General features: G+C 43.9%; 1 protein-coding gene across 1 annotated transcript in view; it reads left to right on the plus strand.

The window, feature by feature from the left end:
• The first annotated feature begins 2,868 nt into the window (after positions 1-2,868).
• The window catches only part of FGF12 (fibroblast growth factor 12), a 222,767-nt gene continuing 202,192 nt past the window's right edge, over positions 2,869-23,443 (plus strand). The window contains exons 1-2 of the mRNA XM_021536858.4: positions 2,869-2,981; positions 3,073-3,213. Coding sequence (XP_021392533.2) covers positions 3,201-3,213 — 13 coding nt within the window. The 5' untranslated portion in view covers positions 2,869-2,981; positions 3,073-3,200. The remainder of the gene's footprint in view (positions 2,982-3,072; positions 3,214-23,443) is intronic.

A 23,443-nucleotide genomic window follows, 5' to 3' on the forward strand; every position in this document is an offset into this window, starting at 1 on the left:
AGGAGCCAAGGATATGCTGCAGCATTTTGGGAGAGCAGGGTCTGCACAGGGTGGCTTGTGCTTGGATTGAGCCACTTTCTTGGTTGTACTGTGATTGCAGCTTACTCCCAAAGCTTGAGCGTGTGAAGGAAGCAGCCCTGGCAGCCCTGTGGGCTTGATGCAGCAGAGCAGTGCTTCAAAGGTGGTTCTTCCATCTTGCTAAAGGGTGTGAATAGGAAGGATTCCAGGCTGAGCTCATCTGCACCTCCTGAGTGCTGCAATGCTTTCTCTTGCTGTGGTTTGGGGAAGAACTTGATGCACTACTGAGATGCCATTAATGTGTGTGGTGTTATTTGATGCTTGATACTTGCAAAGCCAGAGTAGGCTCAGACTTTCCTGAGGGACTAAATGAGAAACAGTGATCTACCTTGAGCTGGTCCAGCTTGCTTGAAACTTTAATGCAGGATGTACTTTAATGTAGAATAGAGCACAGGCAGTATTATATTTCTTTCTACTGATAAGTAATTTGAAAGATGACCTGTAAATGGCAAGGGAGTGAAAATATTCACTGGATTTCTTCCCTTGAATTTGCTTCTTGCATTGAGGAGAAAAGCCTTGAAGGAGCAAAGGGAGGCACTTCTCTCTTCAAGGTGGCTTTTTAAGAGCATGAATCTTAAAGCCTTGTGATGGTTTCATGATTTGGAAGTGAAATTGTGATGTCTCAGATGTAACCTAGAAAGCTCTGATAAACTGTGATTGAAAATTGAATGTGTGGATTAGTGGGTTTGGATGCTTTGTTTGATTTATATTTCTACCCTCTGTTACCTCAAAGGAAGAAATGCTTCACATTAAAAAAAAAAAAAAAGCTAATTTTGGCTTGCTCTTCAAAAGTGAGACCTCTGAACAGCTAATTCATGTCCTCCTCCTTTGACAGGACCTCCACAAAAACCCCAAACCTCAACCTAGCTTTGCCAGTGGGGAGCGTATTATGGCTGATCCTGTCAGTACACTGGAAAAATACATTTCCTGTATTTGAGAAACTTGCTCCTCACATATTCTGCTGCCAGGCAGTGGGGCTCAGCTTGATGCCTTCAGCTAGGAACTGTTTCCCAGCTTTCTCTGTGAAGCTGTTATTGATGGCTGTTAGCTTTCCAGGGAGTGCACAGCTTTGAAATGAGGCTCTTAGTTCATTGGTCCAGTGCCTGCTATTACAAATGGTGCCTCAGATTGTGCTTTTGGTAAACAGCCTGGCTGTGCCTCAGAAGTTAAGAGTTTCTTTGCCTTCTTTCTGTTGAAAGTTGCTCTTGAACTTGGATGTCAGGAACTTTAATGTCCTTTGAGATTTTGCCTGATTTTAGTCTGTGGGAGTTGATAACTTGAGTCCAAGACTGGCTGAGGAGTTGTGGAGCATTCTCGTGTATAATCTGTATTTTGAAATGTTAGTGAGGACTAATAGACCTTGAATGAGTCATTGTTTCATTGCTTTTCAGAAAAAGCACACAGATTGACCCTGGAAGTGTAGTTGAGTCAGTTTGGCATTGATGATGGGTAAAGATATAGCAACAGGGAAATAGGATCCCACATCAGTCACAGAAAGAATTGATGATTTGACTAGAAGGTCAAAGTAAATGGCTGTTGCTTCTTCAGTTTCTAAGCCTGCTTCATCAGTTCTCTATAGCACAGTTTGACTCACAGCTTGCCTACAGTACCTGACTATTCAGTCCTGAAATTAAAAAAAAAACCCTAATGTCATTCTTCACAATAGTGTAGGACCTAATAAATGGATAGGAGCCAATTTAAATGTGAATTTTATGTGTTGGGTTTTCATCCTGGGCTGTTTCTAGTTGGTTTTTTTGGGGTTTTTTTTGGTGGTTTTTTTGCACTAATGGGCCATCTCTAACTTAAGTTCCCTTGCACTTTGTGGGGTGGCAGCTGAGGTCGGAGCAAGTATTGCTGAACTGCCTGGGCTGTGTGATAAGGTGGAATGATGTGTGCAGTGTTCACCTCCATAACCAAATTCAGGGTTTGGATTTGGGATGGGAATGCCCATAGGTAGTATCTGCATGATGGTTTGCAGTAGCTCAGAATGAGAGACTATGTAATTACTGAGTGTTTTGCCAGTCCTAGATAAGAAGGGAAGATATGAACACCAGGATGTATAAAGGAACCAAGAGTAAAGCAAAAGAGAGGAGTTAAGTGTTCCTGTATTAGAAGCTTATATTGTGCTAGAGCCATCTATCCTCTATTTGTGCAGCTCCCAGGATGCCATGAGCTGCTTTTTCAGTTGCACAAACCATAAAAATAAACACAGAACTGGGTTTTACCATCCCCATTGCACCAAAGTTAAAAATCTGAAAAAAACTTAAGAGGTAATTCCATTGTGGAGAAACTTTATAACAGGGATGAACTCTTTGTTCTTCAAAAAAAGTGACTTGATCCTATTATGAATGTTTTATCAACTTATTAGCAGGGGACTGCTTATTTTATTCATGAGTTGGAGGATGAGTGAAATCCAGTCGTTGCTGGATGCAAAGGTGGAAAAGCATAAAGTAGCCATGAGGTGGATGTTTTGTGAATCAGCATAATTAATCTTGAAACAACATATCCAGGGAAGGCCTGAACCTGAGGCTGGGCATCTCCTGAGAGATGCTCTCCGAGTCTGCAGGTGTTCGGGCTCAGCCCGGCGCGCAGGATCCAGGGAGGCTGGGGGCGAGCGGAGCGGTCTCCCCGAGCCGCCCGGCGTGGCACTTGTGGTCTGGGGGTTTGCGGGGCAGCAGCGGGGCGGCGTTGTCCCGGCCCGGGGCTGCCGCCGGGCGCGGGACGGGGCCGCCCGTGCGCGCTCGCTGCGCGGCGCGGAGCCCGCAGCCGGGCCCGGCGGTGCCGCGGTGCGGGGCGGGGCGCGGGCGGGGCGCGCATGCGGGCGGTGCCAGGCAGCGCGGCGGGCCGCGGAGCCACTCGCCCCCGCAGCACCGCTCGGCCAGGGACAGCTCCCGCCGGCCCAGGTAACGCGTCCCCCGCGCCCCGCTCCGCGCCCCGCGGGCTGGGGGGGCCCGGCGCCTCACGCCGTCCCCCCCGCCGCTTGCTTGCTTGCAGCTCCGGGGCTGTGACAGCGCCGTCCCCACCGCGGAGCGAGGCAGCGGCCGCCGGCTCTGCCCGCCGGGCTCTCGGCTGAGGAGGGTGCGCGTCTTCCCGCAACTTCCCGGCGCTCGCAAGGCTCCGCGATGGAAGGGAAAGGTGGGTCGGGCGCGGGGGGGCGGCGGCGAAAGGACCGCAGTGGCCGGGCTGGTGCGGGGCCGGGCGGCCGAGGCTGCCGCTGTGCTGGGGACATTGCAGCACCGGCGGGGAGCGGGCGGGAGGCGCGTCCCTGCCGATCCCGCGGGGTGCTCGGCCCGCTGCGTATGGAGCGAGGGGAAAGGTGGCTGGTTTTTTAGATTCATTTTCCTTTAGGGAGAGACAGATGTTAGTTGGTGATTTGTTTTCTTAATGCTAAGGATTTGCATAATAAATATGAGGTCCGTCCCGTGTTTTCTAGCCAGTCAGCAATAGGGAGGTTTTTAACAGATGAAAAGCATTTTATGATTAGAATGGGTTTAAAAAAATACCTCGTTTTTATTTTTTTTGTGAAACGAGATCAGGGCTATAGAGCTCTGCCCTCGTTACATTGCATATTTAATACATCAGAACATCCTGATAGATTGGAAGAAATGCAATGAGTATTGGGCTATTGAACTGTCCACCCTAGAAAGAGGAGATAATTAAATCTTGCCTGGCTAGCTTGTGTGTTTGCATACAGAGATATCTCATGCATATATATCCCTTCAGGTTGAGTGTATGCGCTTTGTTTCCGTACATAGCTCTGTGGTCCCGCACACTTATTTACCTATCCACCTCTACAATTGCATTGGAAATCACACATTCAACTGGTACATGAACTACGTGTTAATTGCCAATGAAATACTGATGGTAAGTCAGTCCTTGCAGAGAAAAGGCGAAGTTGCCATTCCTACACAATGTAGCTGCCGGTTCTCCTGTGTAACACAAATCTGTGAGCAGTTTAATTGATACTGATCAGGGCAGTGGGGCGATATGGACGATATTAATTCAAGGAAAACTACGGTAGACTTGTATAACACAATACTACATACCTTCCAGGGAGACGAGCAAGCTATATTTAAATCCCAGGTTTATTTTTGTAACTATCTTGTCAATCAGGGCTATAGTTCTCCTGTGTGGGAATATCTGATTATATGCTGATTAAGGAAGGAAGCTATTTCAATCATAAGGAGGCAGTATGTTCTATAAAGTGCAGTTTCTTGTGGGCAGTGATCAATAAACATACCAGGGCTTGGGGAACACGTAAGTACCTCTCGAGAAAGCGTATCTGCGAAGACTTTACTTAAATTAAAAAGCTCACAGCAGTCACGTTAGCCCTAAAGATAATTTCTGTACTATCCATGATGTTTTCACAGTTAACCTGAGATGGCCACCTTTGCTTTTTGAATATCCTGTTGGTACTTGCCTTGATGTGAAACAAATGGACTGTGACTTCAGAATAACACACTGTGTGCCTTGTCATGCACTACAGGGGCAGGCAAAGGCTCTCCATGGAACTTCAGATGGAGCTCGTGTAGTTGGAGGAGTTGAGCAGGAAGGAAACATCTGCAATAAAACAAGGGTCTAGGTAGCTGGGGGTAAAAGGACCTCCAGAAGGAGGGTTGCCCTACTCCTGTCGTGTGCAAACAGTGACTGTTACGCTGCAGTTGCTGCTGAATTGGCAGTGAAGTGTCTGATAAGGTAGATTTTGGGGCTGCTGATACTTGTGTTTATTAGTTGCAAGATGGGCTCCACAGCAGGGCATGTTTCCAGGTGCTTGACTGGTGGAAGGGATAGTGGGAATAAGTCAAGCCCAAGAGTCACTACTTATTTTGATGCAAAATATTCTGAGCAGTTTGCTGTTATTAGAGATTTTCCTTCATGGGGTAGAAGAAGGGAACAAATACTCTCTGGGTTTCCTCTATCTATGTAAAAAGGAGGGCTGTTGAGAGCAAACCCAGCAGAAATCCAAGTACCAAAATGGGACAGGTCCAAAGCAGGGATGAACTTAAATGGAATACATAAGGAACTTTGGCAGCTCAATGAAGAAATGAGAAGGCAAAGGAAGTCTTGTCACGGCAGGGATCCAATTGTGTTGGCACTGAAGTAGTTTTTGTAACTTGGATAGAGTTGGAGTGGCACAAGAAGGCCTGTGAGGCATGGGTCTCACGGAGCAGTTTTGTGTAGGAGTACAGTCAGGCACAATGCAGAACATCTCCCCAGAGGAAAGATATGAGCCAGACTAAACTCTTCACTTCTTCAGCTTTTGAGACTAATCCTGGATGGATTTGCAACTGCATTGCCTGACTACGCACTGGTTTACATTTTGTTTTCATTACTAACCAGGCCTCTGCATTGCGAGTCCTCTGTTAGGAGATTGGAGAAACATCATCTGCAAGCAACAAAGTCATCTCTTGCTTTTTAAATGCTTCCTCCTGCAGCCTTTCTCCCACCTCTCCAGTCTTCCTCAGTGCAAATTTCAGAACATCTCCAACTCAATGTTGTGCAGATACTGAGGAAGAGTGTGTGCTATATTAAGCAACATAAAGTCTGTTTAAGAAAACCTGCCGTCTGGTCCCTGAATTCAGCTATCCCTGATGAATGCTGTGGACATTTCTGGATAGGGTTTGCTATCACAAGAACTTGGTTGTCTGAATATGGTTGGAGCTGGTGCTTTGCAAAACCTGCAGTCTGCAGTAAAAAAATGGGCTAAAAAACCATCTCTGGCACTGCTTAGAGCAGCCATAACTGATTTCACTGATTGGGCTTACTCACAAGAATGAGGGGAGAAAGACATAACCTAGTTTTTGTGCAGTGGGATGTGGGACTAAGGACTTTACTGTTAGGAATGTAGCAGTAAGAGTACCAGCCAAGAGGGTTCTGTTGAGGTTTGAGGAGGTGGTGCAGCCTGTGCCATCTTCCAGCAGACAAAGCTGGCTAGAGCCAAGCATCTCTATCTCCTCACCATGCCTAAAAGATAAATAACACCCCAAGGAGCTGCACAGTTACCAACACATCTTGGTGATCTAAAAGTAGCATTTGGCCTCATCTAACTTACAGCTTCTCTGACTGATTCTGTTCTGCACGTTCACTGCCTCCAAACCTTTTCCAGAAGTAAGGAGCTTAAAAGTTGTAGCTGTTCCCAAAGCTTATTAGGCAATGGGGGATGCAGGGCACTGTGGGTGAGAGCTCTGTTTTGCATCTGCTACCTGATCCCTGTTCTCTGAATCTCGCCACTACAGCAGTTCCTGTGGGCTGCAGCAGTAAGCGACACACCAGGCATCCCTGGAGCTGGGCTTTGCCAAAGCTAACAATAGTTAATGTGGAGGTTAAAGAATGCTTGGTCATTTGCCAGATTCTTCAGTCACAGTTAGAAAGATGCTTAGCAGAGGAAGGAACATCATGCAGTGATGTTCACACTCAGAGGCTGGAAAAGAAATCAGCCAAGCAAGAGTCAAGCTGCACAGTGTGGAATGGATCCCTGGGTTTCTGGATGGAGTAGAGAGGGACTGCAGGCTAACCTTGCTGCAGGGAGAGCTCTGCTTCTCTGAAAGTGTGATACCCTTTCCTGTACTCCTGAAAACACAGAAATTGCTTTCTCCCTCACTGCTAGAAAGCACAGATTGCTACTTTTATCTTGCCTGAGATGGGGATTGGGGTCTTGATGTGTCAATGTTGTATGGGGAGCAGAGCCAGGCTGCCTGCCTGAACTTTCCTCAGGAGCCCAGAGAGTTTTTGGTGCTCTCTGCTGTCCCTGGAAGTCAGTGCTGGGCACTGGTGGCTCTGGAGTGCCTGGGCAGGCTGCCTTCACCATAGGATGCCTGCTGTTAACTAGGAAATACTGCAGGACTTGTCAGCTGGTCCATGGGGACAGCAGAGCTAAGGCATGCTAGCTGAGATGTGGAGATGCTCTTGTCATTCCCTGAGCCATGGTCCTGCCCTGTTGGAGGGACTTCTCCATGCAGTAGGTCTGCCCACAGGACCCTCATCCTCATGCTCAGAAGGGTGTGTGGGAGAAGCCAGGGAACCTGTCCTTACAGCTCTCTTCTTCTCAGGGTCCCCAAGCAGCAGGGCTTTGAGGAGATGTCTGCAGAGGACATCTCTGCAGTGTGACTGTCCCAGGCAGATGCTGCCACAGTAGTGCTGCTTGAGACGTTCTCTTCCTAGTCACAAAGCTGGGAGCAGGATTTTTGCTTTGTAGAAAAGCCACAATGCTGCTGTTCATAGATATATGATGTTCAGGTCTTTGAGTGGAAGGCCTTAAGCAGTAAAATCCCACTTACTCAGGGCACAGAGTTCCCCTTCCTGGGACTGGCAAACAGGTCTCAGCTCTTTGCATCATGCTGTCTTGTGGACAGGAGAATGGGTAGAGTGTTTTGAATCATCTTGTTCCACCAGAAGTACTCTGGAGATTCCTTGGCCAGCCCCAGCATTGTGGGCCTGCTTCCTCTGTGCAGCTGTCTGCATGCTAGGCCTGTAAAGGACAGATCATCACCTTGAAGAACTTGTGATCAAAACCCAACAAGAGCCGGGGAATGTTAGGATTGAAGACGGACTTTGTGGACAAGGTGAGAGCGGGTAGCAAGTGAGAACATGCAGTTCTGGAGGTTACTGTGCACTGTTCCCACCTTTGTGGCTTTCTTCAAAAATCAAAGGAAAGATCTTTAAGATCCAAGACATAGTTCATGTCCTGCAGCTGTCTGAGATGCTCATGTCAAACTGTACCCTGTAATACACCTTCCTGACGTGTCCTGTGTTTGCTAGAGTTGAGTCTGCAGCACATACTGTCACACATGTGTTGGAGTAGTGCAGATTGCTTTGGAAAAGTCTGGGTCACACAAGACCTTTTAGGTGCTTGTTTGTAATGCAAACAAAACAGTGGCACTGTTACTTTTGTTACAAGACTGTTTTCTTTCTCAGGGAATACTTGCACCTCTGTCAAGATAGTCAGAGGGTTCTTTGAGCAGTGCATTTTCCACAGAGGAGGCAGCTCCATGTTCCCAGGCTTTCCAGTGACGTGCTGTGAGATCCAGGGCATGTCACTGAGGCCAGCTGTTCTCAAACTGGCTGCTTGAAGTTTGACACAGGGAAGCATATTTGGGGAGGTAAATAAATGGCCTGATCTTTTTTTGCTGTCTCCCCCATGCCCCAGGTTGTGCTTTTCAATGTAGATGCCAGCATTCTGTATAGCAGGGGAGCACTTTGATTGCCTGACCTTAGCACCTTACCCCTGAGGCTGGAGTGGGGTGCTTTGAAAGATGACTTTGGTGCTGTGCTTCAGACTGTCTGCACCAAAAGAGGAGGGGAATGTCAGGCACTAATTTAGCAGTGCAGTCTTGCTTTTCTTTAATGCGTTTCTGAAAGGGAGAGAAATGTCTGTTCCCATTGCTTTAGAAATCACATTAAACTCAACACAAATATGAGGGCTCAAAGATAAGAGCTTGGGTTGCTGTGTGGCTCTTGCAAAAATGAGCCAACCTTGGCTATTTGCTGCCACCTAGAAGAGCAGGTAGTAGTCCAATACCTTTATTAACCATCATTTGAAAGCTGCTGAAATTCTGTGGGTGGGCATCTGCAACTTCTGAATGAGAAGAGTGCAATATGGTACCCCAGGAAGTATCTGTGCTCTAACAGGCCTCTAACATGCTCAAACAGGTAATTAAGGGGGAAAAGTAAGTGGCCATGCTCATAATCCTCCATAGCAACAAACCCACCATGTTACTAAACAAAGGTGGGAAGAGAACCTGAATAATACTCTTAAATCTTATAAAAATTGATGCAGGACTTCGTCATAAGGCATTTATGAAAATACCCAAATACTTCAACCCATTTCCACAAGTTACATGGGGGCTGTGGAAGTCACATTTGGACTCAGTGAAATGTGAGAGTAATTGAAAGGGATTTTTTTAATGCATTCAGTTGTTCTGACATGCCATTTATATACAGAGTGGCTGAAGACATAATCTGTGGATACTCTGAGTAATGACCTGCATATAGCTGTTTCATCCCTAGGTCACATGGGGTCCAGAAATTTTTAAAAAATGTGATTTTTTTTTTTTTGAGGCTTAACTTACCACCAGATTTTCCTTATTTGTTCTTATCTTTCCCTTTCTATCCACTCAGCTATTCAAATCTTGTCCAAATTGCACTAATTTCTAATGTGCCATAAAACTTGATATGCAAGAGCTAGTTATTTAGGGAGAATTGCAGAAACTATTTTAGTCTGTGTGTTTTGACCTATAAATGAGGTAACATTATTAATTTTTACATGCAAATCATGGTGTTTATTAGCATGGCAAAAGGCAATTTGACAATGAAAAATATTCCTGATGGGTATAGTAATTAATGCTTTCACTCAAAGTATAAAGGCTTTAATAATGCTGTTATGCTTAAAATGATTGAAGAAAAAGTTGACTATTTTCCTGTCAGTGATACAAGGATTTTTCCTTTTAATAACTCCGATATCCCTGCTTTTTTGAAGTGTTCTTTATAGTCAATAAGACTACAAGTCACCAGGCTAATTCATTGAGTTGCTTCTCCCAGGTCTCGGGTTTGGATGAACCTTTTGATTTGATACTTCTGTGGGGATGCACATTGAAAGCGGTGGCTTTTCTCTTCAGATTGAATTAAACCTTTTAGGGTGTCGTCATGTTTCAGTAGGGATCTTGTGGCTGGAGATGATGGCCGCTCCGTAGAGCGCCGGAGCGATCCTGCGGCGCCGCGTGGCCGAGGGAGGCTGTGTGTGCATCAGGATGTGCACTTGGAGAAGTAAGGCGTTCCTGCTTGCTATTTTTAATAGCATGTGCAAAGCAAGAAATCAGGGAAGCATGGAACAGCATTTCTAATTTGGAAAACTGGTTTTTTTTTTGAGCTGTGCTTCTTCCTTCTGTGTTTCATCCCTCCACTGGAGGCTGGCTTAAGGCTGGCTTTATCTGCCATCAGCCTTCAATAGGTAAGGTTAATTTGCCAAATGTAACTACTTGGATTTTCTTCATAAATCCTCCAGAAGTGCTGAATGTCTTAGTGGTATAATGAGGGAAAGTTGACTTCCTTCTCAGTCACTGAGGATGTATTATTAATGCAAAAACACTTTTAATGCTATTTCCAAAAGAGGCTGGCAAGCAGGAAGGCCTCTTCAGGATGACTGAGGCCCATCTGGTCACTGAGAGTTGTATGCAATTCTTACTCCAATACAAAGTGCTATCATTGTTTATTTTTCTCCCCAAGTCCAGGCAGACAAGTTTATTGGTAGGATGGCTTGCTTCAGTGTTGTGATACCACTATGCAAGCAAATGTGGAACTAGAGGCCCTGAGGGATCTTCCAGTTGATGTTGGTCACTAACATGACCCTACTGAGGAGCTTGAACTCTCTAGTTCCAGATTCTGGACCTTGACTCTTCCTCCTCTTACTGACACTCTGTTCTCCCCTTCTTCTCATTTCTGTGTTTATCATTACTTGGGGCATTGAGGAGAAGGATCCAGATGTGGTTGGTTGGCTGTGATTTGTTTGCCGTAGAGTGGAATTACAGTTGTCTTTGCAGTTTGAAAGATCAAACTTGTATGAAATTGAGCAGAGTGGAATAGAGTTCTTCTTTGAAGGACAGCCCTCAGAGCTTCATCCTTTATTGATATGCAGTCCTGAATATATATATTTTAGGGGAGCACTTCAGTGAGTATGAAACTTGTTAAGAATATTTTGCAGCAGTGGTTTTAGAAAGATAAGAAATAAACACCAAAATATTCCACATATACAAAATTATTGTTTCATCACAGATATTATTTTGAGATTCAGTTTGGTTTTCTGACTTTTTTCAAGGCAAGGACATACAGTATGAATTAATTCTCTGCTTGAGAATCTTTGCACATCCTGTGCTTGCTATGATGCAGAATGTCCATTTCTCTGCCCCTTTAGAATAGCTCTGAATTCAGTCTTATACATGCTAGTGGCTCTACCATACTGTAAGTGACAGGGGAACGGCAGTAATGCCAAAATGAGGAAAAATGTATAATCCAGCACCTTTCAGTAAATGGAGGAGAAAAAAAGTTAATTATACATGAAGGGAGACTTGGATTTCCTAATTTGATACTAACAAACCATTGCAGCATAACTGGGTTGACAGTAGAATAAGCTTCCTCAGCAAGACCTGCTTTTTGTAATATTTCCAGCTTATTTGATCTCTTTGAAGGCTGAATTTGAGCTTTTGAGATATTTTCTGGCCTCGAATTCACATTCCCTTTTAGTATTGACCAGTGCTTCTGGTATTGAGACTGCCTGTTAGCTGGGGCCATACATTATCAAATAATCGCATTGGCAAAGTCATCTGTTAATTTTTAAACTTGTTATTCCTATCAGTGTGCCCCAGTGGAGAAATATCATACTGCAAATTATAATAATTTTGTTGCAATATGAGAAGTGCTGGGGGAATCAGCAAAGAAGTTTAAAAATTACTGTCTTGAGTCTCCTCTTCCAGTCAAGATTTTAAGTGAAGTACATGGAGCTGTTCTTGATTTGCACTGGTATAGGCAAATGCCTCATTTGGTCAATAGGCAAAGGCCAGGTCTCTAATGACTTACTGAACTAAAACTAAGGAAATAATACTGAATATATGGTGTAAGACCTATTTGACTGCCTTTAGACCTAGATTATTAACTATTGAAGAAGTAGTAAAGGTTTGAAGAAATAATTTTGTATTGGTTCAAGGGGATGCTAAAATAACAAACATTTGTGGTTTATTTACCTTTTACTTTCTTCCTGCCACTTTAAAGGCAATTTACTTTATTGGTACAAATTATATAGCCTTGAGACATTTGTATTAACAGCTGCTATTAAAATTGCCATGTGGTATCTTCAAAAGTTGGATTATCCACCCCATCTTAAAAATGACTATGAATTACACTTACAACAAGTGGCTCTGTGCTGAGACTTGTCTCTGCCATTGCTACTAAACATAGTGCCAGATATCTAGATTTACCTGTCAGTTTTATTTGCATGATTCATCTCTCAGTATCGTGCATTGCAGGCTCTCAGACCTAAATGGTGCTTTTAGTGCATTCCCCTCTCAAAAAATATCAACATCCAGAAACATCAAGACTTTGTGGGGTTTTTTGTTTGTTTCTTTAAAAAAAGGAAAATAAAGTCACTAGGGATGAATTTCTCACCTCCTTTGATTAGAAGGTTCCCAGAAATAGTGAGGACAAGCCTGACATATTAAAGCATACAGCCGTGGGCAGTATACAGAGACAAAGAACAGAGTGTGTTTAAAATCTTAATTATTTATAGTAAGAAAATACTGGTTTTGGTTAAATTGTCCCTTCTGTGGCAGCACCCTAAGGTTGATGACAGCAGATCTGAGTGCAGAATTTAGCCTCACACTCTGCTGTCTGTGAAATTGAGAACAGGGCATTGAGGCTGATGCTGAGCTTTACATGCAAGGGGATCTTCTAGTGCAAGCAGTGCTCTGTGCTGTGCAAGTCAGCCAAGCAGTGGCAATTTTTGGATGGATAGCTCATTATAGACATACTGCTGTATATATGAAAACACAGGCAGGTCCTTTTTTATTTAAAGGTTTTCAGGAGCAGTGAATCCAGAAATCTTGCTGAATCTCAGCACTGTTAAAGCTGGCATCACCACCACATGAGCATTGATGCTCATGTGAAGCATGAATTTATGCTCAGTAATCTCAAAGGCAGGGCTGTTACTGTATTCCTGAAATCAGCTTTATTACCCAGAAGCTGCATGGTGATTTGATAATCCAAACCAAACAGAGCATGTCCTGACTGTGGCTCCAGGTGATTTTGAAAGGAGCTGTAGTGGGCAATTGGCTTGGAGAAAACTGGGACCATGTAGGTGGATATCTCACTTCGGTCCTTCCCTGGTACCTTCACATCACTTCTTTAATTTGGCTTTGGCTTGGAGGCTGCCCTTGGCACCCAGCAGATGTGCCTGGGTCTCCATCCTGTCTCCTCACAGCTGAGGACTTTGTCTTCAGAGATTTCCCTGCCAATGAACAGGGAAATCCTCTCCTCAGTGTCTGGAACATCAGCCTTAGGTGGAGTCAGTGTTCTAGCAAAGCCTAAGGCAGGGCATTTTGAGCAGTTGTCTGTCAGGAACACTGAAGTTCAGCATCTACCACTTCTTCCTTCTGTTTTCAATGGAGCTGCCTAAAAATCTTATCTATTTTGCAGAAAATCCAATTTTGTGAAATTTCTGTGCTGAACTGGATCAGACCCAATATTTCCCTTACCATCCAGGCCAGTCCAGGGCTTCCTGGACTCTGCATTTTCTGATGGATCTTGCCTTAGAGTCACAACAGTTTTTCAACACCTGTGGTAGCATAAAGAGCACAAATGGCAGTGAACTCATGTTTGTAAGCAAAACAATTTTACTGTGTGCTGTTTTTGGAAGGATGTATCACAATAGCCAACTCTTAGAGATTTCTGAGGGATTGGGGACTTCATGGGATGCTTTTAAGGCCTTTCCAGGTGGAGGTACATATGAACCATAAAGCTTTATCACTGTTTTTAGCTTTTGTTCTATTTCCCTAATCAACTTTACACATCTTCTCTCTATTGAACTATGGAGCTTAAGTTGTTGGGAAAAATGGTTTCCAGGCTTCCATTTCAACTTCCTTTTAAAAGAGACACAATGCTATTTTCCAGAAAGATACATCATCAGAGAGATACATCATCAGAAAAGCCTGTGTATTCTTCTCTTCAAAAATACTGAGTTTCAGTTCTAAATAACAGTAGTTTGAACTTGTTTTGAAATTATTTCCTTTGGGGGAAAATATTATTAATTACTGTTATATTACTGTTATTAATACTATTAACAAACAATAATGGGTTATTGAAAGCTTTAAAACTTACTTTTTACCTAGGATTTCCCAGGACAGTTCAACAGAATTGATCTCTAAATTGCAGGTGTTACAATTGACTATATCACATATTTCTGTGCAGAAGGTACCAGCAGCAAATGTTCTGCTCATTGTTTGCCAATGGTTATTGGCTCAAATGTCATGCAAAGCCATGTGAAACAGTTCAGTTCTATGAAGATGTGATCTCATCTGGATAGATTATCTTGTAGCTTTAACAAAAAAGCACTATTCAAGCCACATTGTGCTGTCTTGGTCTATGAACTATATGGCTTTCACCCCATGTCCCAGAATAGCCCCAGCTGGCACGGATGGCTGTGGACTCCATATATCTATAGTGGTGCTGCTTGGTCCCAGAAACAGTGACCAAGGTGGCTATCAGCCAATGACTGCTGAATGCCCTGAGTGTAATGAATTGAAAATCTCATGTACCTCCTTGAGTAGAAAATACTATCAGCTTGTCTCTAATTATGACCCCAGATAATGATGGAGCAATCCAGAAATATCACAGCATGGACAGTGAACTCAGTGAACTTCCTTGATATAAGACAAACCTAGATGGGTCTGATACTGGAGCCTTCTTTTTTGCTGAAAGACATATTGGACTGTCAGTTCTGTTCCTGGAAGGGCTAATTACAGCCACATGAGGCAATAAATTAGCTCCTGCTCCTCTGGAAAAGAAACCCCTTGGCTCTCAGCTCAACCCATGCTGGCAAAAAAGTGTGGCGATGGAGAGCCAGTTTTACACAGCTGTGCCAAGTTCAATACACCAGTTTTTAAATCACCTGGGTTCAGACCCTTATATCTGTACTCCATTGGGAAAGAATGGCTACAGAACTCTGGTTAGTGGACTTACTGTGCATAGGGACTGACTTTGGCTCTGCACTTAAGTGTGAGGCTGTCTGGACAGTACGCTCTGGGGTTGAGGTCTTCATTAGCTTATGTAGGAGTAATATTAGGAACCCAGTGTGGCCTTAGTGTCAGATCAGTGGTGACCTGAGACCTTGTCTAGGCAGCATTTACAATGTGGGAGTGGTTGGATCCTGCTCTTGATGTTGTGCTGTTGGCCAGAGAAAAATCATCTTTATGGTCACAAGGAAGAGAACAGTACAGAACAGCAGGACTCCTGGGTTAAATCCTACCTCCCAACTGTAAGTGTTGAAATTACATTTAAATCTTCTGTGCTGCTCAGTGGAATGAAGATTGGTGCATAATGCAGCCCTGAAACCAGGGCACTGATGCTTTGTTTTCTCCTGCTAATCCAAAAGGTTTTGAGCCATTATACTACTAAAGCACATGTTCACCCCCAGCCTAGTGGAGTGATGCTATCTTCCCTCTGTACCTTTTTCTGAAGTTCATAGCTCAGATGTTCTCTGAAACATCTTGGTTGAGTTTAAACTGGAGAGATGGATCCCGTGCCAGCTGCCATCATGACTAGCAAAGTTGAAGTTTACTAGTTATGCTTTGGATGATGAATTCCAAGAGCTTTTCACCACTTCAGCAACAAAAAGAGCAGCAGTGTTCAGTAACTGTAGGTAAGATCATAGTGTTGGGCCTGGAGGCATTGCATTAGGGCTGCAGCAGCCTAAATGGTGGTTGAAGACTGTAGAAGGATCAAAGTGCATCTGACCTGTTTTAGACAAGGACACAAAGAAAACTCTGTTCTGGTTATTTTTTTTTTTCCTTCCAGGTGATCACTATTGTAACATCTTGTATTCTGTGGGTTTTTTCCTTAGATGTTATCAAGGCCTGTATGTTTAGGCAGTCACCTGATGTAGGTCTCATAGGGGTGGTAACATCCCTGCTGTGCCTCAGCCCTAATCTTGTCCCTAGCAAAGATGGTGATGCAGAGGCACTAGGAAAACATGGGGTCTGAGAAGTGTTCCTGTAAGCTTGCTGTGTTCTCTAGGCTGATCTGGGCTCTCACAGAAGGACACCCTTTCAGAAACACAGATGAAGGGACAGAAGTAGCAGTCTACATAGTTGTCCCATTTCTGTTACGATTGCTAATCACCTGGCATTTCATAACATCTTTTCCTTCTCCCATGCTGTCAGCTCCAATACCAGCTGTACAACCTTGCAGTCATTGGGATGGCAGAAGATTGCAATCCCATAATTGTGTTAGAGTTGGTTTGCTGCGAGCCTGGTGGATGAAAATTCCCTTGAATGGTAAATGAAGTCAGGAGCCCGTGTGAGCAAATGCTGGGTGCATCACTGCCCTCCTCACGTTTCGTCCTGCATGTGTAATGTTTCCATTAACCTGAAGGACTCGTTCATCTGTTTGCACCACTTTTCAGGGTACACTAGACTTCTGTGTAAAAGATGTTGCTAATATTTTTCCTACTAGAAACAGCTGATTGATAGGCCCTTCCTGGTGGGACTGAAATCCTTAGGATAAGAGAGAGCTCCTTTTACATAAAACATTTAATACTTTAAAATATCAGATTTTTTATAGAGCTATGAAAATGTTATGGATTGTGTATATAATCACTCTTAATTTTAAAATCTACATGTTTTATGAAATTATTATAGTGACCATATTTTAAGTTTAAATTAGTGCAGTTGGTTTGGCTTAATAATCTGTAAAGGGTTCCATGCACAGTAAACCTAATTTTTCATGCTGAAAAAGATCTTCAAAGACAAATATTTGCAGTAATAGTAAAGTTAACATAGAGAAATTATGTGGAAGAACATTATTCTTTGGGTAATTGTTTCCTTTCTTTTTCTTATGGCTCTTTGCTGGAGGTAAATACCCAGGGCTCTCTTGTCAGTGTGTGTGCTTCTAACAGGTGGCTATTTTTAATCACCTTTCTCTGAAGAAAGGGGAAGAAGAGTTGTGCTGTTTTAATTTTGAGGCATCTCAGGTGCTAGTTGGCTGTTTCTGTGGGTGATTGGATGTATTTGGGACTGTTCAGAGAGGTCAGTGAGTCCATCTTGCCAAATCTTGACAGGGGCACACCACTATTAGTTACATAGAACTGTAAAATGGCCATTGAGAGACCCGAATCAATAAGCACCTGTATTGGTGGGTGCTTTCCTGTGTTTGTCTTGTCATGTTGCCTTTGACTTTTGCAGTCACCCCTGTCCTGGCACTCCCACCTGTGCAGAACTGGCACATCTCAACATCTCAGGCTCTTATGCATCTTATGCTGCTGGTGCTTAAGCAAAGGTACTGTAATGCTCCATGTCTGATATTGTCTGTTTGGCTAATGTTGCTATTTCACCAATACAGGGTAGAACACAAACAACCCAAAATCTTTTTCTGAAAATTATCCACTTTGTTCTGTTGCAAAGCCTGGTCAGGAACAAGCAAGGACAGCTCCTTATGGTGGTGGTGCAGCTCACCATGTAACTGTCCTGGGACTTAGGCTTTGTCTTTGCCAATATTTCTACTTTTCAGCTCTTGGTATAGACTGAATAACTTTTGAAATACCTATTTCCTAAAAAGTTAAAATATTTCAATACTAGCAGTTGTCCAGACTAAGAAAAGATGGAATGTGGAATCTGTGGGACTTGAAGTCACTTCATCAGCATGGAATTGCTTGGTTTAGATTCTTCTGTTTAAAGCTAGATCAGCATCTCAAGGACCTTGCAGGGAGTAGTGTTCATGTGACATTTCATGTTTTGTCAAAGGAGCCCAAACCTTGATTCTCATTGGTTTCAATATTTTTCCTAATGCCACATGGCTTCTGGAGCAGAGTCTGGCAGCTGGACTCCATTCTTTCCTCCCTTCAAATCAGCCTGTCTGGTGAAATGCCAGCCTTTGTGACATACAGCACTGAATTGTTGCCTAGCTCTTTGTATTTGTGAGTATCAGAGCTACAAAAAGGAAGCCAAGAGCTATATCAGTGTTACAGATGAAAATGAGGCACAGAGTAGAGCCACTTACTCAAGGTCACCCTTGAAAGTGCTAGTAAAACTCTCATTCTAGCACAGTTAGGAGTAAAACACCTTTTCCATGATACTCTGAGCTAGAACATCAGAAAATTCATATCTAATGAACGACAAAGACTCCTTATTGCAATGTGAAAGGTGTAGTTCTCCAGGGACTTTCCCTTTATAAGAGAATGGGGGCGTGACCCACAAGTTTGAAGCAGTGTGTTAGTAGGGAAAGTCAGCTGAACTTATTAAAAATATTCTTCAACTATTTTTGGATTAGTTGAAGATGGCAGAACATTTTTATTTGGCCCTGTATGATACTTCACTGCAGTCACTGAGACTGTCTCATTGTTGGAAAATGCAGAGTTCTCCTTGCATAATTGGAGGGGTGGGGTGGGGTTAGAAATCCAAAAGACAATTCTCAATAGTGGTAATAAGGAAAGTCAGGGGGCTTGTTGAGGAAGCACCTGTGACCCTGGATCATATACAGATGACCTCTCTGAGTGAGGATATTATTGCCCTCCTTTGGCATAAAGAAATGGAGCAGCACTAAGTCAGCACAGTAATTATGCTTGCTTTCAGCACGTATGATTCCTGGGTTTAGGGGTTTTAAGGAAATGTGATGTTTTCTGTTATTTACCAATACATAAATATCACAGTGGATATACAGAGTGGAAGTGGTTTTTAGTCTTAAATGAAGATTTTGGTGGAGTTTAGAGAAAGCTAGATCTCTAGGGTGTTCACTTTCTTTCTCTACCTCCCTGAGCATTTCCATAGGAGTACTGTGGTCCTTATAAATTGGAGTTTAGTACCTGCAAGGGCTTTGACTCCAAGCATCAGGCTCCCTGAAGGAGTAACACCAACTCAGAAGAGGGTTGCTCTGAGGACAGAGCAGTGCCTTTGCTCAGGGTGGCAACCATGGAGACTGTGCTTTTGGAGGCATGGCCCATCCTTCAAAGTTAGCCTTTGAACAGCAACTTCAGAAACAAGTTACCTGCTGGAAAATCAGGGAGTGCAGGGACATGGTTACACAGTGCAGATTTAAAGATGTGTTTTTGCCAGAGATGGGTGTGAACTTCTCAGAGATTGAGAGGTGAGTACGTATTCATTAAGATGTGCCTTTCAGCAAGTAGGACCTTGAATCCTAAGAAATTAGGAGAAATAGAAGTATGCAGAAGTATCTATGTGTAGGTGATACTCCTGCCTGTTCTGCAAAAGGAGATGTCAACTCAGTGTTTATTTCTGTAGCCTACACATAAGGATACTTTGAAAAAATAATACCGTTTTGCTGGTCTCCCAGTTTTTATGGAGTATAATTCCTTAGAAAGCCTACACTTAATTTAGAAAATAACAGATATAGCTCTGCAGATTTAGTTTTTGCTTTTACTCTAAATTGAAACTGTTCACTCTGTGGTTCAGTGTCTCATGGCTGAGTGCTCTGTATGGAAGATGGATATTTCTCAAAGATTAGATATTTCTCAAAGTGTTCACAATATCAGCTGCTGTCTAATCGCTGCTCAGTATTGAAATGCAACAAATACTAAGACACTTCTCAAAACTTGAAGGAAAAGGCTCAAGATAAAAACTGTTTTATAGTGTGTGCTTTCTTCAGAAAGCAATGTATGCCATAAGAAATTATTTCTTAGATTTGTGTAGATCTGTGCTGCTGGCTGGTTTTAGTGGTTTTACCTGGGTGACAGGCTTCTTCTTGTATAAGCCAAAAAAACCCCCTTATGTTAAATTCCACATAGAAACCAATCAGAAGCTTAGGGTAGACATGAGAATGTTATTGTAGTACATTCCTGCATGGACTGTAGGTTGTCAGGACCATGGAGTGTTAGTTTAAACCCTGAATACTTTTGTTATGATGGTGCCTTAAAAGCAAAGGGTTGTGCTCCACTGCGAGTGTGGGTGGTGGTCCTTGCTCTGTGGGGGCAGCTGAAGAGCGAGTTTGTTCTGGGCTACCAAGTGAGCTGCCTGAGCCAGTGCAGAGCTCCTGGGGGCTCCTGCTGCTGCAAACCAATCATTCAGCTGGTGCCATCTCACTTTTATTCTGGGCTTTTCCTAGCCCGGGGTCTCTTGGGGCAGTGGTCTGTACTGAGCTGCCCTGGAGGTGTACTGCCCTGTGCAGCTCCCTGTTGCTCCTGGCCAGGAGCCCCTGCAGCAGAGGTGGGGGTTTGCAGGTGGGGCTGGGCTGCTGGCCTGGTTCTGGAGGTGTTCTCACCCTTGGCTGTGTGAGAGCTCCGTGCAGGGCTGTGCTGGGAGGGTTTGCCTTCTCCCAGATCTGCAGCCCTGGTGGGACAAACCTGCTGCACAGAGCTGCGGGAGAAAAGCTGTCAAAAGTGTCAGCTCTGTGACATGTGCTGTGGGACAGCAGAGTCTGCTTCCACTGCTGCCTTGTCCTATGCCAGCACTACTTCTAGGAAGCTGTTTAACCATGTAGATACTGACTTTGTATCTGGCTCTGTGTGAATGACAGAAAAGTGTGCCAGCACTCCAAGTCACTGGGCACAAGCACTTCATTCTTGTTCTTTGCACTTCATTCTTTGCACTTCATTCTTGTTCCTTTTTTTTTTTTTTTTAATTTTTTGGATAGGAAACACCATGTATAGCTATTTATAGATTTACCAGGCCTTTTCTGAAGCTCAACCAACAAGACATTTATGGATGTTCTGTCATCAAGAAAATTCCTTCTTCTGTTGGTTACTTGGGTTTATTGATTTATTTTGAATGATACTTATTAGCATATTACATGGAAGGATTATATTGCAAAGTATCTGACAGATACAGAGTTTCTTTCCTTTCAGTCTCTGCACAGTTATTTGTGAAAACAGGTATGACAACTCAAACCCTCACTCCTGTGTAGGCCATCCTGCTTCCTGGGCAGTAACAGGGATGCCCAGGGGGATGTGGACACAGACTTCTGGCATCCTTATCTGTCCAGTGCAGGAACTTTCTTCCCAATTCTATCTTTATCAAAGTGTGGGGACAGCCAGAGCCCTTCAGATGGATGTTTGAGAGGGACCTGCAAATCACTGACCAAAGCTGAGCTGAGGACTGTGCTCAGTAGAAGGGATGTTTCCTTTTGCTGAGACTCTGCAGCCTCTCAGAGAAGCAGTGCCTTGTGTGTGTGTGTGGCTTTCCTTCCTATCTCTGCCTAAGAAAGGAAAAGGAAGCACAGAGGATGCACCTGAGTGTCCTGAAGCATTCCCAGAGAGCTGCTGTTAAAATGCACTTGGTTTGAATGCAGAGAAGAGGGGTCACGTTTGGCTGCAAGGAGCACAAATTACTGCAGCTTTATTGCAAGGATTTAGGGTGAGAAGGTCAAGCAGATGAGACTTAATGACACACTGGACAAATTAAAAACTCCCAAGCATTAGGTGGTGTGCAGCTTGAGCAGCTCACAAGCTGCTCTTGGGTGCCTTTGGCCAGCAGAGTTTTATTGGAGAGAGAACAGCATCAGATCCCTGGCCTGAGTTTGAATTGCCCATAAGATTTGTACCTCTTGGATCCTCCTTGAGTGCCTCAGAGGAGCTAAATGAATAATGTACAGCCTTGAGGAGAGTAGCACTAATTGTTTAGGAATAACCCTTGCTAAGGCAAATATATTTTAAGTGGAGTCTCAAATGTCTGCCTCAGCAAGCAGTTTGCCTAAGACACTCTGATGGGCAGGTGCTGAGCTCCAGCAATTCTTTTGTGTGGTTATCATGAGATTGCTTAGGTCTGCTACAATATGCAGTATGGTGTGGTCAAAGAAATTACAAAATCATTGTTTGTCCTACAGAATATGGATCTGTGAAAGCCTATTTTCCAGCTCGGCACTTTGGAGAAGTTTTAATGTGGATCTAAGCACTGCCTTGGCATTGTATGTGTGTTTGTGTTTTTGCACCCCACAGAGTCTCATTTGTCAAACAAATTAGTGTCCCACAGGTGACTCTTTAGAAAGTGAAGTCATCCTTGAGTGGTCAATACCAGCCAAATCTGCCCTGAAATAGGAAAAAAATGCCTTCCTTCTTGGATGCTTCTGTGTTGCTTCACCTCAAGCCTTTTGTGCTCTTCTGGAAAGTCCTGGAGGCTAGGATATGGCATTATGGATGATGACAGCTTATTTCTTGTCAGAAGCAGGGAAAATAATTTTTAATTGATTTGTTAATTGCAGATCAGGGTCAAACATTGTGGAAAAGTAATTGGCTTACATTGGTCTGATTCCATATTGGATAAGTGTCTTTATTCTAGCATTGATTGGCTCTGGTACCCCAATGGAGCAGTGCCTGAGGGAATGAAACAGGAGTGTCAGGCTGGGAGTGAGTGTGGGCAGTGCCCAGTGTTGGTGGAGTTTGGTTATCAGGCATAGATGTTGCTGAGCCTGGGCTGCTCTGATGTCAGGACAGGCAGTAGCTGTAGAGAGAAATATCAGGGGGATGAGGAAAGGTGATCAACTGATTCCCTGGTCTGAACTCCCAAAATAACCCTGAAATCTATTTTATTCCGCTATGAAAGAATAATTTCCTTGCCTGGGAATTAACATAGCTGTGATGCTATTCTAGCACCATAAATGGGATTGAGAATGTGATGTTCCCTGCCCTGGAGAATCACTGCCTCAGAAATTTGCTGGGGCTCTGCAGTTGTCACTTCCACATTGTATCAGCATCCTCAGCCTCATCAGAGTTTCAGTTTGAAGCAGCATGGGCTTTTGATTGTAAACCATTTTACTTTTGGGACAGCATGAAGGAAACTGTGTTATGCTTTGCTCAGAGAAGGGGAGGGAGGGGTCTGTGCCTTTCTGTGTGTATTTTTGCAGCACACTGAGCCAAAGCCTTCTAATTTAATGGGAGAGATTTGCAAATTCGCACCTGCAGAGTTTGCCTTCACAGGGTTTTCATGCACAAGCTTTTTATTTGTGCCCTGAGAGCAGCCTGCACCTGGCTTCATCTCGCCTGTGAGACCAGCAGCTCAGATCTATTGACAGTTCCCTCTCTCTGGTAATAAATAAATGTCTCATCCTGCAGCATGGACCCCCTTCAAAGGGTAGTAAGGCTCTCCCAGGTGAGCAAGGGCCAGAAACACAGCCCTGCCCATCTGTGCTGCAGATACTGCCACAGCACAAGTGCAGTGGAACGTGGATGACACTGCTGCTGTCGGAGTCTGCAGATCTCCAGGCTGTCAGGAAAGTTGTTTTGTTGGATTTTTGTGCTTGTGCTCACATGTAAAACATCAAGGAGCTGTCCTGCACAGCTGCCCAGAAGTCTGGCCTTGTTTCTGCTGCTTCTTAGCAGTGGTTCATGCATTGCATTTTTCCCTGAGATGAGTAGCTCAGGCTCCCATAACCATGGAAACCTGGTTTGTCTTCCCTAATAGCTTCAGCTGAGCTCAACATCTGTCTGCTTGGGAGAGGGAAGACTGCAAGCTGCAGGTTAATTGTGCACACCTCTGGGCATGCTAAAACCCTTGAACACCTCCAGCAACACCCTGGTGCACCAGGATGAAGCAACAATGCTGAGATAATGTTTGAGGGGCTTATAAAATATATAACAAGCAGGAGGGGAAAACAAGAGTGAAAGAAGGCTCTCCTGAGGCAGGAAGGTGTTATGAAGCTGCCTAAGAAGATACTGCATTATGGT

Source organism: Lonchura striata, chromosome 9 (assembly GCF_050655825.1).
Source record: "Lonchura striata isolate lonStrDom1 chromosome 9, ASM5065582v1, whole genome shotgun sequence".
Taxonomy (NCBI): domain Eukaryota; kingdom Metazoa; phylum Chordata; class Aves; order Passeriformes; family Estrildidae; genus Lonchura; species Lonchura striata.